We start from the raw sequence: 16,108 nt of genomic DNA, 5'->3' as shown, positions 1-16,108 counted from the left end.
TATATAACAACCCGGCCAAATTGACTAATTCCACTATTTATCAATTTAAACAGCATATGCCTTTACAATAATAATTCTTGACCGACCAAAATCAATCACGTATCTAGGAGTCTAGGACCACCAAAACCGTGTGTATTATTACATATTATTTCACAATTTATCTTTATATGAACCAAACTCGTATAAAGTTAAAAGCCATGATTCATCTATACCATAAAACCGAAAACGTGCTTCATGTAGATGACTTGTTATGAACCTTGACTACAAAAGTTCTATGAACTTAAGTTACCCGAGCCAATATGATAGTCAAGCGCGGGTAACTTAAATTGTTTTGCCATTATCAAGTCGAAAAAGGAATCAAGCTCGATCACACACTTTTAAGCACCGGTTTAACATGCTTACTCATCATCTCCTGAAACCCGACTCGATCACCCGCTACTAACTCAACCTCAATGAGGCTAACATTAGGCATTATCTCAAACACTTCAAAATCAACCACTAAATCTTTTAAACCTTCCATTCTAAGTATAACTTCATTCTTCTTCACCACTTTCATCTTCAAACCCATCGCTAATTCTTCCAATCTCGAAACAATGGTAGCACCGGGTTGCTTCAACATAAACCTCACTTCCTTATCGTCTTCACCATTGTCGCTAAACAATCCAGACAAGTTCAACCCTCGTGATAACGAAATAATATCAAAGGCGTTACAACAACCGACACTACCTCCACCAGCGCCAACACTGTCAGCGCTGGTGCTGGTGGTGACAGTGTTGGTTTCAACCAAACCCGTTTTGAACCACGGGTGACCTACAATACCCGCAATGCTAATTCGTGTCAACGGGTTCGGATCCAACATTTTAAACACCAAACTTTTGGCTGCAGCCGGGAACGAATTCGGGAACTTAAACCTCGCCAACGCAATCTTCCTATACATTTCGATTAAATTCGAGTCATGAAACGGAAGAAACCCCGCCAAAAGCACAAACAAAACAACCCCACACGACCAAATATCCGCTTTCGCCCCATCATACCCTTTCTGATTAATAACCTCGGGCGCAACATACGCGGGTGACCCGCAACATGTATGCAACAACCCATCTTGCCTCTTGGTTTCCGCCAAAGCACTCAAACCAAAATCCGAAACTTTTAAATTCTCCTCATCATCCAACAACAGGTTCTCGGGTTTTAAATCGCGGTGGTACACACCGCGATTGTGACAAAACCCGATAGCCGAAATAAGCTGCCGGAAATAAATTCTGGCAGCTTCTTCTTTTAATTTCCCTTTGGATAACTTATCAAACAACTCACCACCTTTCACATATTCCAAAATAAAATAAATTTTAGTTTTGGTTGCCAAGACTTCATACAGCCGTACAATGTTCGGGTGTTTGAGCAATCGCATGACGGAGATTTCTCTTTTAATATGAGTCATCATTCCGGTTCTCAAAACCTTATTCTTGTCGATAACTTTGACTGCGACACTTGTTCCGTTGGCTAGGTTTCTGGCATGGTACACTTTTGCGAAATTGCCGTGACCCAGAAGTTTGCCCAGCTCGTAACGTTGCATTAACACAACGCCTTTGGAGTCCATTTTGTTTGGGAAAGTGACGAAACTGACAAATTTTGGTGGTTTTCAGCTGGACGTTTCGTCGAACAGTTGGTGGGCAATATCAAAAACTCCAAAAGTGAACTGTTTATTAAAGGTTTACAGAGTTTTAATCATCAGCTTTGGTGGTTCAAGCTTGTGGACAGCTGTGCAGGTATGGAGAGAGAGAGAGAGAGGATATAAATGCGTATGCATATAATCGTGGGCTATATATATGGAAAAAAAATCCTAGTCATTAATTTTAATTTAATATTTGAGTAATTACCCTTTCACTCGTTTTCTATAATTGTTTTGAATAATTCACATGTGAACCGTGTTTCGGTGAGCTTTCTACTTTTATTTGGTCAATATATTTTGTCTCGCCTATATCAGAATAAAAATCATATAATTCGTATTTTATGGAATGATATTTATTAATTTATTTTAATATATAGAAGTATCTAATTTTTTTTGGAAGCATATGAATATGTTAAACTGACGTGAAACATGAGTTACCAAGACAATCAATATCATTAGTTATGTAATAAGCTGTTATTTTAGGTGAATGTTATGTAAAAAAAATATTTGAGGTGGATCTCAGACTATGTGTTGTAAAGCGTGGTTAGTTAACCGAAAAAGTTGGCACTTATTGCCATCTTGGTAATGCATCATTACCTAACTAACTTATAAATTATGTGTAGTAGATGGGTTTTAATTAATCATTTTAGTTTTTATAAATATATTGGTTGGATTAAAAAGGTATACGTTCATTGGTTAGATTTGATTATGGTCTCACTACCTTGAGCCATGTTGCGCAAATTGCACTAGCGCTCCAAGAGGTTGAAGATAGGTTGGCCGCAGTGTAAAATCGGATGAAATGGTTTTAAGGCCAAAAAGGTAAGGTGGAAGGGAGTGGCACCCCCCCACCTCACCGTAACGCATGGTCTTAATGCCTTTTTAATTTTGGATGGTTTAGTTACAACTAGGTTATTGACCCGTGTACAACACAGATAGAAATATAGAAATCATCTAACAAATACATTAATCTGAAAGGACAACATAATTTGTAATATGTTTTTTGGGACGACAAAGTTAAACCAAAATAACATTCAAAGTGCAATGTTTAGAAACAAATCAAAAGTTGAAAATATAAAATTCATAAAATACTAACTAATTTCTTATAAACTTTATTTATTGTTTAAGTTGTAATTTTATCTTCCTTGTATAATATAAGTATTTTAACATAACCTCTAATCTTCACTTTTGATAAGACTATATAAAGCTGACCATATGTAAACAATGGACCTCTCGGGTATATGCTAATTATTGCTAGAGACTGACCTTAACTTTTGTTAATGGTCATTACAAACAAACAACAACTGGAAACTGTCTTCTTTTCAATTGAAACGGAAGTTTCTTTTAATCCTAGTAAAGTCATCCTAATAATTAATGCCATGTTCTCACCATGATAGATATCATGTCTACCATTTTATGTTTTGAAAGTCACTTCACTAAATTATATAAAACTTTAAAATAATTTAATTCGAAAATTAGGGTTTGTGACTTTTTCTTTAAACAAATAATGTATGTATACTAAAAAGTTTTTAGGTGTCAACCCTATTGGGAAAAAATGAGTTGACATTAGTAGGGTAATTTATACGGATATACTCAACTATTTCAACTGTCACATTTTGGAAGTTCAAGTGTTAGTTTTATTTTACGTTAATTTAGAAAAGAAAGTTACACTTTAGTTAGTTTATTATTTATATACCACCCAACTTCCAGCCCCCTTGGTCATCTCGCCCTCACCTGTTGTCAGTTGTCACCATCCCCGGTCACAAATCACAATAATGCATTTAGCCCGGAATACATGAAATGACAACTTTAATTGCAAGAAATCAACGTGTACATAACATAAACAAATATCTAGTCAGGAAACTGTAATGAATATAAAGAAATTTGTTGATCAAATGGTGGTAGAAAGAACTATAAAGAACACTTATGACTGGGATTGCGACAAAGGTGGGGCGAGATGGGGGTGCGAGTAAGGTTGGGGTTGTATGATATACATGTGGGTAGGTTCATTGGGGAGCAACAAGAAAACATGAACGGCGGTGCATAAAAAGACAATTTGCCCCTACCGAGTGGGAGATTCGTTGGTAGATGAAATAACAATGGTGGTTAACAAGCATGTACTCAAATCTTCTAACTCGTATCAATATTTAGTCTTATTTCTCTGTTGTATTAAATAAATCCAACGCCTTTGGAAAAACGGTGGTCCAAACAACATGATTTCTGTTAAAACTTGTCTCGAAACGGTAGTCAAAACAACTTGATTTTTATTAATTAAAAGTTTACACACTGGAATTGAAGCATCCTTTAATCGTTTGGACCACTGTTTTGAGGTAAGTTTTATATCAATCGACTCGTATCCTTATTCTGAACGAAAGCCTTAAAACATCAATTTGAAACTTGAAAAAAACTTAACGCCGTTAAATTTTTTTTAACGGGAGTCAAATGAAAACAAACAGTGTGAAAGTTGGGACTGATGATAGTTATTTTCAAAATTGGCATTATTATCAGTTAACTGCATTAAATTGGAATTATTAGAACCATTAAGTTATGATTATTTCTTGCTTCTTTAATTAATTAGTGTGGTACACAGGTTTCCAACATAGTTTCTATTACGTCTCTTGTTAATTAGCAATCACATGTCTCTCTCTCTCTCTCTCTCTCTCTCTCTCTCCTTTTTTTTCATTTATAATATAACAATATTGGGAGATACTATGCAACAGAAGTTGTACCTAAAGTTGTGAGGTGTGTACATTGCCGCTTGAACGTGGTTAGTTGATGTATGGCCAGGTGTCTAAACGTGTCACTTTTTCTGAGACCACCTATACTTTCCAAACCCACTTTACTATTCTACAATCTACATCATCATAAATTCCACCGCTTCAATTCATCTCTCTCTAGATTTCTTTCTAGCTTCTTGGATGATACCGACGGCGAGAGGTAAATTGTTGGTCGTCATGAAAATCGAATGTATATGGTTTTATACCGGTGAATTCATTTCTGGTAATACAACTTGATAGGCAGACATGCATAGATGCGGAATACTCTAAACAGTCGTGTTTATCATGTGCCTCCAGATCTGACTCGTTTGATATGTATTAGGATTTTGAAGCTGCAACAACTGATTTAATTTATTTTTATATTTATTGTCTATGTTTTTTTATAATCTAATTAATACACACGATAATTACATTATATCTGAGCATAACTATTATATACAAAAAAGAGGAGCATGTAGTGAATAATGAATATTCCGTTCATTCCTTTTTTCCCCATATATATATTCGATTGTTGAATATTTCATTGATCTTATAAATCAACTTCTGATTTCACAATATAACTTAAATAAGGTAGGTGCAAAATCCCAACGTGCATTAAGTCAATAAAACCTAATATAGTTTATGTTAGTTGAGAAGTGGGAATCTCTAAATCGGCAGAAAGGAGCATTTAACTTCAAATCAACGTGCCTGGACCCTCAAGTTCTGTTGTCACAAATACATCCGAAGCATTAAGCTCAGGTCAGTCATCGTGAACTAAGAGTTCGTGACCGTAAGAAATGCCTTAATTGGAATCATTGGCACCAGATTTCCGAATCATCACAACCTAGCAAAACTCAAGAGGCGTTTTATGACCAGGCAACTAACATGTGGCTTATAAGAATAATGCGAACTGGGCACACCATTATCAACCAACACCATGGATAAGCAGTAGACCTCGGCAGGGAAGCCACTTGTATAAAATATCTGCTTATAGTCTTACACAGATTAACAGTATTGGGACAACATGTAATGGGGAAAAAAGTCTAAATATTTGGCAATATTCATTTTTTCCTCTTCTCAACAAATAATGGAATTAGTATAGACCTCAATTCTTGAATATAGAGGCATTGTTGGCAACATTAACTTGAAAATTTTTTATCCGCGTGTTGACTATGTAACTAATAATTTGAAGGCATACATGTCCAACAATAAAGGTGGTAGAACCATAAAGACTGGTCCAGCTGTACAGCGTGTTAAATATAAAATGTTTTAGATACCTGTTTTAACTTTTAAAAGTTAAAGTAGTTAAATCATCCCCACATTCTTCAAGCCATACACTTGTAACGAAGATAACCACACATACTTTTATTCGAGTAAAAAAATATTCTGTAACCTTAATACAACTTACTTTAATCCAACGCATTTGAACGTGCTAATTGATAGATGATAATTAAATTGTAGACTAGTTAATTGGGTTGGTGAGTTGTTAAAAATTGATTAAACAAGCCGGGTTAGGTTAAAATACAAAGTAAACAAAAATGAGAAGTGTGAAAAGTGATCTAGTCTATTGATCTTATATTTGGATGACTTTGATTAATTTGAGAATAAAAAATGATGAAAATGACAAATATGGAATCGTCCATATTGTTGGCTTTATATCCCGCATGCAATGAACATGTAAATTCCCTTATCACTTTAAAACGTTCATAACTTTTTTCATACAACAATTTTTTTAATCACTATAATAACAAGCGATTTATTATCTTTAATATGAGTATCATATTAATGTACATAAAAAAATCGTGGGTTTTTTATACATTGTGCTTTTTAATTGAGTTTTATATATTGTGTTATAGGTTATGGTCATTGTGTTACTCAATCGTTACACATATTAAAGATAAAATTTAAAACAAAACGTACGTCATTGTGTCTTTATGCTCGTCATTTTATCTCTTGTTCGTTATTGTGTCTTTCTACTCATCATTTTGTTTTAGTCACTGTGTATTACGTTCATTGTGTATTATGTTCAGGTCATTGTGTATAATCTAACTACCATTGTGTTTTACGTTTCAGATCATTGTGTAATATGTATTCATCCTTGTGTTTTATATTTTATGTTATTGTGTAATATGCATTAATCAATGTGTTTTTTACTTTTATGTATTAAATATAATTGCTATTTTATCATTATATTAACATATTAGAATTACACAACGGTGTTACTTCACTATTACAATTTTCAAATTTCATCACTTTTGAAAAAAAAACACAATGATGAACATAAGACATAATGATATATAGAAAAACACAATGACATAATTTTTTTTATTTTTATAAAACAAAGTATACTCATATTAAAGATAAAAAAATGTTTATTATTATGGTGATTTTTTTAATTTCGAACGAAAAAGTTATAGACATTTTGAAATAATAGGGGAATTAACATATGCCTTGCATGTGACTAGAGAAAATACGTGTTTTTTTATGTCATTCCTCCTTTGGTGTAACATCCTCGTTTTGAAATTTATTTAAATAAAATAATAAGAGTCTATTTTATCCCGTGTCGTTCGTTAAAGTGATTTAATTTGACTAATTAGTAAGATGATAGGATAAGTAATGAAGGGACTATGGACTTGAAAAGGATCACGGGCTTAAACCTTGGGCCTAGCCTATTTAAACATCCCCTAAAACCCTAAATATCTCACCATCATCCTTTCAATCATCAGACACACACAAATACACAACTCTTTGCTCATACACACCTACAACATTCCCTTTCATTCATTCAAGATTTAAGGAGATTCGTTTAAGATTTTAAAGTAAACAAGTTCTAATCTATCCGAATCCATAAGGTACGTTTTTAAGATCCAAGTTTGTGTAACACCCCGACCAAAGGCGGATTATACATCGGGGCGCCACATATTGTTTCATTACTCGTGACACTATTGGGTGTCAATATTTAATAAATATATTCATTCACGCATGCGCAACGTATACATAAGATATAAATAAACCAACATAAATCAATATATTATAAATCAAAATATTTGAACAGCAATAACTTGTCTTGATACATTTTAATCTAGGTCCAAAATAAAGAAACTTCCTACGTGTCCTCGAACTCCAAAACAGCTACTGCAAACCTGAACATGTGTTAAAATAAACGTCAAACACTTGCGTGTTGGTGAGAAATCAAGTTTAATAGATGATAATAGATAACAATAAAACTGCGCGCAACATGTGTATGTCTGGTTTTCAACAAGGGTGTAATCTGATCGGGACCAACTCTAAGATTCATAAGACTGCCAGTGCTCACAATTGAGCTCACAAACAAGACAAACTGTGCATGTGTATACAAAAGAGAAAATCATAAACGATAGTTCTCCCGTGTTCATCTAATGGTACCATGAAAACTGCGGAATAGACCGAACAAAGCGGTTAATGATCCACACATACAAATAAACAGCCAAGTCTACGTCCTCAACACATGGGATACTGCGCGACTAAAGTTCATAAACAAGTTTAAGACTCTAAGTTTGTATGAACACATGAACATCCCAAAACATTAAAAGCAAAAAGGGATTAGGTACGAGATTACTCACTTGATAAACGATGCGGTGTAAGATAAAGCAAGAACCAACTTTAAACAAGCACAAGTTAACCTATAATTAAAGATTATTGTTTTAACGATCTGTTTTAAGTCTTGATTATAAGTTAGCATAATTAATAAGTAAATTATTATATATAATATATATATATTACCGGAAAAGCAAGGCAGAACGGAGAGGAAGACGGAGGCAGAGAGGAGGCGGCAGAGAGAGCAAGGAAAACAGGAGAGATTAAGTGTTTGTGTGTGTAGTGTTAAGAAAATAATACTATTATTTATAGGAAAACCCTAGGAGACATAAATCCAGAAAAAGGGGAAAAGGTTCCAAGACAAACAGAACAAGACAAAACAAAAGATAACAAAAGATATCAAAAGATATGGCAGCTGCAGGGGGCAAGATAAAGCTGTCAGGGAACAGTAAAAAGGCTATGGGCAGTTCAGATAAAGGTACTGGTCAAGCATGGCAAAGGCAGATCTCAAAAGATAATGTCAGTCACTTTTTCTGCCAACCAAGGGGGTTGGTGCGCATGCTGCGCCGAAAGTAACTTTTCAGACATAAAGCAGATTAGGTCAACAGCTCAAAAGATAAGACAACACAAAAGCAACGGCTAGATCCAACAGAACTCAAAAGGGTTTAGCGCGAGAAGGCTAAGGCGCGAAGGCAGACACAGAAGGTCAAGAGAGCGCGAGCGCGAAGGCAGACAAAAACAACCTTAACGCGTCGCGGAAAGAACTACATTTCCATGCGCACTGCGGGAAGAACCACATTTCTTAGCGCGCCGCGGGAGGAACTAAGATTCCTAGCGCGCCGCGGGAAGAACTATAATTCTTCGCGCGTCGAGGGAACTACAAATCCTTAGCGCGTCGCGGGAAGCGTTCGTCTCGCGTATCGCAGGAACAGATGGTCTTCACGCAGGATTTCTTGCAAGGGGTCTGGCGCGTGGAGCTGCGCAGACAACCTTAGGCGGGAAGGAACAAAGGACAAGCAAAGAGTTAGAAGAAAAAGAGGGAAACAAGGCTTAAGGGCGGGACGGCGACAAGAGGGAAAAGAAGGCGGAAAGAGAGAAAAGGAGAGGGACGGGACAACGGGAAGGAAACGAAAGGCGGGAAGGAAAATACATATTAAAAATAAAGTATAAATACTAAATCATAAAAGAAAGAGATCGGGTCAGAGAAACGGGTACCTGGGTCGGGTCGGATCGGGGCAGATGTCACAGTTTGCCTTTCGTTTCACCTTCATCTTGTTTCTATTTTTGTTCAATATCTAAAGCTAAAGCCAGTAAATCTTGAAAGTTGGAAGTTAAACGAACCGAACCCAAACCGACATAACTGAACTCTGATTGAACCAAGTAAGAAAGTTGGATATAGATTTAAATGATTGGACATCATATATACGTATATAAATTGGATTCGGCAAAGGTGAGTCGAGTGAAACGGGAGACTCGATTCAAAAGTTTGGTCGACTCAAATATAGTTAGATACTCGGGCAGAAAGTTTGGCTCAACTGGGAGCATACAACTCGTCTGGAACATAAAAGGGATTGGCTCTAGTGAACTAGAGTGGATTGGAATTCGGCTCTAGTAAACTAGAGTGGATTGGAATTCGGCTCTAGTGAACTAGAGTGGAACGGATTTGGCTCTAGTGGACTAGAATGGATTGGAATTTGGCTCTAGTAAACTAGAGTGGATTGGAATTCGGCTCTAGTGAACTAGAGTGGAATGGATTTGGCTCTAGTGAACTAGAGTGGATTGGAATTTGACTCTAGTGAACTAATGTGGAATGGATTTGGGTCTAGTAAACTAGAGTGGAATGGATTTGGCTCTAGTGAACTAGAGTGGATTGGATTTGGCTCTAGTGAACTAGAGTGGAATAATGAACTAGAGTTGATTGGAATTCGGCTCTAGTGAACTAGAGTGGAATGGATTTGGCTCTAGTGAACTAGAGTGGACTGGATTTGGCTCTAGTGAACTAGAGTGGAATAATGAACTAGAGTGGATTGGAATTCGGCTCTAGTGAACTAGAGTGGAATGGATTTGGCTCTAGTGAACTAGAGTGGACCAAGTTTGACTCGAGCGGACTCAAGTGGAATGGTTTTTGGATCGAGCAGAGCAGAACGACTCGAGTCAAGTCGGGTGGAACCGAGCCGACTCGTTAGAACCCGAGAACTAACTCGTTCGAACCCATAAACCGTAGGTTCGTTAAGAAAACATTAAGCCGATAAAGATGGTTTGTTAAAATAATAAAGTTAAAAGCTTATCAAACTAATAATATAAAGTTAAGTTCGTTGAACTAGTATAATCAGGTTGAGCAGGTTATATGTTCGGTTTAGTTAACTCAAAAGTTAACTCCGTTAACTTAAGAAAATAAAGAAACTTAAGGAAAGAGAATTAATACGTGTAATTATTTAAAAGTGTAATCGAGCTCAGCTAAGGAAAGGAATGACGATTAACTCGGAAAGGAATCGTCTGCAGGTGAGTTCTAGCCCCCCTTTTCCTTTAAACGTTTTGGGGCTGTATGCATACTCGTATGTGAAAGAATAGATATATGTAATTGTAATTAATTATATATATCTTATAATGACGTGATTACGTATTAATTCATTAATATGTATTTAAATGTTTGAATGGTAGTTTATAGAATAGAAAGAGTCAGGGAGCAAGCCCTACTAATACCTGTGTAGAGTGTATGGACGGAAAAGCACATGCACGAACACAATAAAGGACTAAAAGCCTATACTGTGTTCGGGCACATGTTATGATAGCAATGTGGTCTAATTATAGATACAACGAATTGATTGATTAGAAAAATATGTATAACATGGTCCAATTATGGATACTAGTGCGAGGTGGTCAAGTTATGGATACAATGAATAGGTGGTCCAGTTATGGATACAACGAACAGGTGGTCCAGTTATGGATACAATGAATAGGTGGTCCAGTTATGGATACAATGAATGGCTGGTCCAGTTATTGATACAATGAATAGGTGGTCCGATTATGGACACTAAGTACAGTAGCTATTAATTATGAGTGTAGATAGTGTGATTGCATGGTATGATAACTTTAAATGCATAGATATACTTGTGTGAATGTATGGTCCAAATATGGATACTATTTGTATGGGTGAAAGTCAGTGGATAGAACAGAAAGAAGGTAGGGGGCAAGTCCTATCAAATACATGCGTAGCATTATAATACGGATATTGATGTAAATGAACGATTGCATGTTCGTGCGTAGAGCCTTCGGGCCTCATGCACACGCAACAAGTTAGGATGGCAAATCCCTTTAATGTGATAGGGTTCGATTTCGAGTAAGAATAGAAGGCTCGATTATGAGCATGTACGTACGTGACTGGTTATAGACGAGTGTTACGACGCGTATAAATAAAGAGTGTGATTTAATTATAATTCGAAATTTAATTAAAAGAAAGAAATGTTAGAACTCACTTAGCGTGTAGCTGACTTTTAGTATGCATGCAGATATTATTGGTGAAGTGGCAAGCTTGAGGTGCATACGAGGCTATCCATATTGAAGAATAGTTAGGGAATAAGATCGTTATGTAAAAAGTTTAAGTTTCCGCTGCGATTTGTATAGACTTCCGCTATAACAAACTGAGTTTATGAGTAAATCCAATACCGAATGTAAGGTTACCGGGATCGGGGCCTTACATTTGGTCCTCACTTCACACATGACAATAAATTAGGCTTCTCATTTTTGTTACCCTTAGTAGAATAACTCAATCCTAAACAGGCTAGTAGCTCGATATATTAAATTAGCAGATTGGTGGGCCGACCTATTTAATTAAACTAGCTAAACGAGTCAATCCAAACATGCGCGTTTAGTTAAATAGGTCAACCGAAACACAATCTGATTATTAAACGAGTTAGATGTGACAACAAAAACCTTATTATTTTTTTATCATATTCAAGTCGTGTTGGAAACTAGCACAAATGTTATTATATTATTTTTTATATATATATTTTCCTAGTTATATGTTATAACAAAACATAAAAGCAGGAAATAAATAAAGGCATATAATGTAATAGGCCAAGTTATTCTATAAATACAGACAAAAAAGAGAAGGTTGAGAAGGATTTATAACTACATAAAAAAAATACTTAAAAAAAATAAATAAAAAATCATAACTCAAAATTTAATAAAAAAACCAAAAAATAATAAAAACACAAAAATGTTTCCACCGTCTTCCTCGTTCTTAAAAGAAAAAACACAATGTTGAGGGAAAAAGATCATTGTGTCTTTTTGTTTACCATTGTTTTTTGTGTTAATTTTCGTCATTGATTGTATTTTTTTCCTTAAAATTGTGTCTTTTTTCTTAACATTGTATCTTTTTTTTCTTGATATTGTGTTATATTGTTCAACATTGTGTTATATTTTGCGATTTATTGTGTCTTTTTTAGTTATCATTGTGTTTTTTGTTCATTTTCGTCATTGTGTCTTTTGTCTCCGCATTGTTTCTTTTTGGCATTTTTTTTAACGAGAATGACGAGGAAAACATTTTTTAAACTTTTTTCATTTTTTATTTATATTTTGAGCTATGATTTTTTTTTATTATTTTTAGAACTTTTTGGATGGTTTTTGTGTGGCCACAAATTCTTCTCACACTTCTCATTTTCATCACCCTTTGTATTTTAATCTTTCGTAATAACCATCAAAACATAATATATAAAAAAATATAAATAATCGTAGAGGTAGATATGATTAAATACTACAAAACCAAACCTAAATTCCCGTCCATAGTTGAAAATTAGCATGCAGATTCATCAAAAACACAAAATTATATATTCTAGTAGTAGGCCGGGCTATCTCTCTTCTCCATGATTATGTGCCGGATGTCAATTTCTCCTCCATTTTCGTGGTCTAGACTCTAGATGCTTGTCACCTCCCTTTGCGAAGGATTTCTTCCCTCCCAATTTTTTTGTAATTCCAGACAATATTTACAAGTTGGTGAATATGAAATGACCTGAGTTGAAAAGTTGGTGTAGTATTGTGACATCCCTCGATTTCGGGTCAAATTGTATTTATTTTGTATTTTTTTTATGTTGTAAACCGACCCGATTTATATCCCGAACATTTCAAATATATAAAATATTAGATTTTATGTTACTAAAACATTCCCGCTTGTCTAATTTGAAAAACCCCTTTTACGGATTCGAAAACGGACTTAAAATGCTCAAAATTCATCAAAAATGAACTTCCGGACGCGAACCGACGTGCTGACCAGCAACAGATCAGCAGCAGCCCCATTTTTGTTTTTTTTGTTGTTTTGTGACTTGTCTTAACCCCTCTTGCATGCAAACCTTGATATCAAACCCCATGCTTAACCCTTTCAACCCACCCTATATATACACCACTATCCCCTTCATCAATCCTTGCTCATTCATCTCTTTCTCTTCCAATTCTCAAGCATTCAAAGGTGTTCTTCATATTTTTTTGGCAGTTTGACTTTCCAAAGTTAAACTGACCATAGTCTTACATTATAATCAACTTGTTAACACTTATTTATACTTGAAGATAGTTATACAACATATATATAATAGCAACCTTTGTACCTTCGGTGGGCATTTCTCCGTTCTCGGTCGGTTAAGTGTCCGGCCCATAAGACAAAGCTACATGGAGGACTCGTAGTAGTCCTTGATTATATATATTTTCCGCATCTAACTATCAAACTTGTTATACTTGTTTAACTTCTGCTCATCTTAGTTCTATTTTACATTTTGAGTTCCATGGTTATGGGTTTGTAGAGACTAGCCTCGGTTATTCCGTAAATAGCTCCAAACCGGAAGCCGAACTCTTGTTTACTAGTTTGTTTGAATAGTTGTATAAACATGTTTTATGTAAGATTTGAGTTTCTAAAATCATTTTAATTAGTTCCATGGTTATGGGTTTGTAGAATCTAAGCTCGATCTTATCCCGAAACAAGATCCGAACCGGAAACCGAACTTTCGTTTAAAGAGTTTGTTGTTGACTTTTTGTATGTAAAACTTTGGTATTATTATTTATAAATTATTTTACAAGTTCTATGATGTTTGGACATGTGGTAACCATTCTTGGCCTTATTCCAAGATAAAAACCGAACCAAACCGAACTAAACCAAGTTTACTCGCTTAAGACACACAGGTATGTTTTTAACCATTAAAGCTTATATATTTCTTTAAAAATACTTTATAAACTGATTTTAATTATTTTCACAGAGTACTCGGAATGTTGAATCCAACTTGATCTTATATCAAAGTTTGGACCGATTAAACCAAACACTCGCTTAACGGACGTTGTTAGTTCTAAAACAATAGAACTACATACTTGGTTAAGTCTCTTTAAAATTTATTGAGTTATCTCGTACATTTATTATTTTGGGAAAGTTGACTTTGGGTTTGGTCAAGTCACCAAGACCCGAACCGACCACCCGAACACTCGTTAAAACCCATTTTAGTATCTATATTATAAAGGGACTTGCTTTCTTGCATTTTTACCCACCTTATTACTTAACATAGGTTGAGTAAAATTAAGGGCTAGATACTTTAACCTGGTTTCGAGCAAACTTACATTTTTAAAGGACTATTATTATAATTTCTTAAATATTTACATTTTAAACCTTAAACTTTAAATTGTTTACATTTCTTATCATTTATTTTCGTTTAAAGACTTCCAAGACAACTTTTCTAATACAAGACTTCTTCTCCTTTAGCTTCGTTCGTTAAACTCATCGTTCCAAATCATCAAATCTTTCAAGTTTATTACTTGAATGTGAGTATTTTCATCCCCCGCTTTCACTCTTTTATATTTTGGGGGTGACATTGCAAACTTATTCAAATTCAAATGATTTATACTTGAGTCTTAAACCACAAACTTTATTGTGTACTTTATTTAAATAAATGCTCGATTTGGTGATTATATGCTTATATGCTTGAGTGCTAATGTGTTTACCGCTTTTGGATGGTTGATTCATAAATCCGAGTATATCTGGCATCCCCTTATAGAAAGGTGTCGTTAATGTATTCTTATTAACGATTTCATACAAAATCCGAGTATATTTGGCATCCCCTTATAGAAAGGTGTCGTTAATGTATTCTTATTAACGATTTCATTTATCTAAATTGTTGCTATTATTTATTGTTTTGTATACAAGTTGTGGAATTTCATATTATATATCTATTGTTCAAAAACTATGAAATTGATCACCAACCTTTGTGTTGACAAAATCTATTTATGCAATGTTACAGGTTTGACTTTAGGTTGACTCGAGGACTTGAAGAAAAAACGTTATCGAGGCTATTAGGATATTAGCAAAACGAACATTATATTATTTACTATGATTTGAATTCGGTTATTGTATGAACAAGTTATGTGACTCTTTGTGTTTTTATGAATTTAAATGAGTTGATTAAATATTGGCACTTAATAGTGTTTTGTGCGATGAACAATCGGTTGCGTCCCGACGTTTCCGTCATGGTTGGGGTGTGACAAGTATTCTAATTGTAATATGATTATTATGATAATGGCTTGTTCACCAAATTGGGGATAAATAATAAAAATAGGGCTTCGTTAGAGGGTTTAGATGTATCATCAAGAAAGAATCATTGCAACGAGTTTTTTAGTCAGTTTTCTCTTGCAATAGAAAAGTGTTTTCTGATCCTACGCCTTGACTCTCTTCCACTTCATATGGATTCTATTATGTTCTAACGTTGGGGATGATCTAAAATTTCATGACAAAAACACTTACAAAATTTACTTCAAATCATGATCATCGACAATGTGTAACAATAATCAAACTTATAAACAAAAACAAATATAGTAATATTATAAGTGCATATACACTTATAAGAATGATGCTTTTTGGAAGAAAACCTTTAGGGGTGATGCCGGGAGAAGTAGGAGAAGAGGGGGGGGGGGATCTCTTTCTCTGTCCATAGCTAGATTTGGTTTATGGTGAGTTTATCCTCGCCGCAAATAGGGGATTTCTTTGTGACTTCCTTTGATGTGAGAATAAGTACAAGTGTAAGACAATAATCAGGAAACGTGATCGAATACGATGAGAGAGTACATGACCTGCATTCTACATCAT

At 34.9% G+C, this 16,108-nt stretch overlaps 1 protein-coding gene across 1 annotated transcript; it reads right to left on the bottom strand.

Moving 5' to 3' along the window:
- Positions 1–355: 355 nt before the first annotated feature.
- LOC143625897 (CBL-interacting protein kinase 2-like) lies at positions 356–1,766 on the bottom strand. The gene has a single exon (XM_077096115.1). It carries the CDS (start codon positions 1,592–1,594, stop codon positions 368–370), a length of 1,227 nt encoding a protein of 408 aa, XP_076952230.1. The 5' UTR covers positions 1,595–1,766; the 3' UTR covers positions 356–367.
- Between the last annotated feature and the right edge of the window lie 14,342 nt (positions 1,767–16,108).

This window comes from Bidens hawaiensis, unplaced genomic scaffold (genome assembly GCF_021521415.1).
Source record: "Bidens hawaiensis isolate Kalapana, Puna unplaced genomic scaffold, B.hawaiensis_p1.1 tig00004242_1, whole genome shotgun sequence".
Taxonomy (NCBI): domain Eukaryota; kingdom Viridiplantae; phylum Streptophyta; class Magnoliopsida; order Asterales; family Asteraceae; genus Bidens; species Bidens hawaiensis.
Note: the sequence above shows the minus strand (reverse complement) of the source record. Positions and strands in the feature narration are given on the sequence as shown.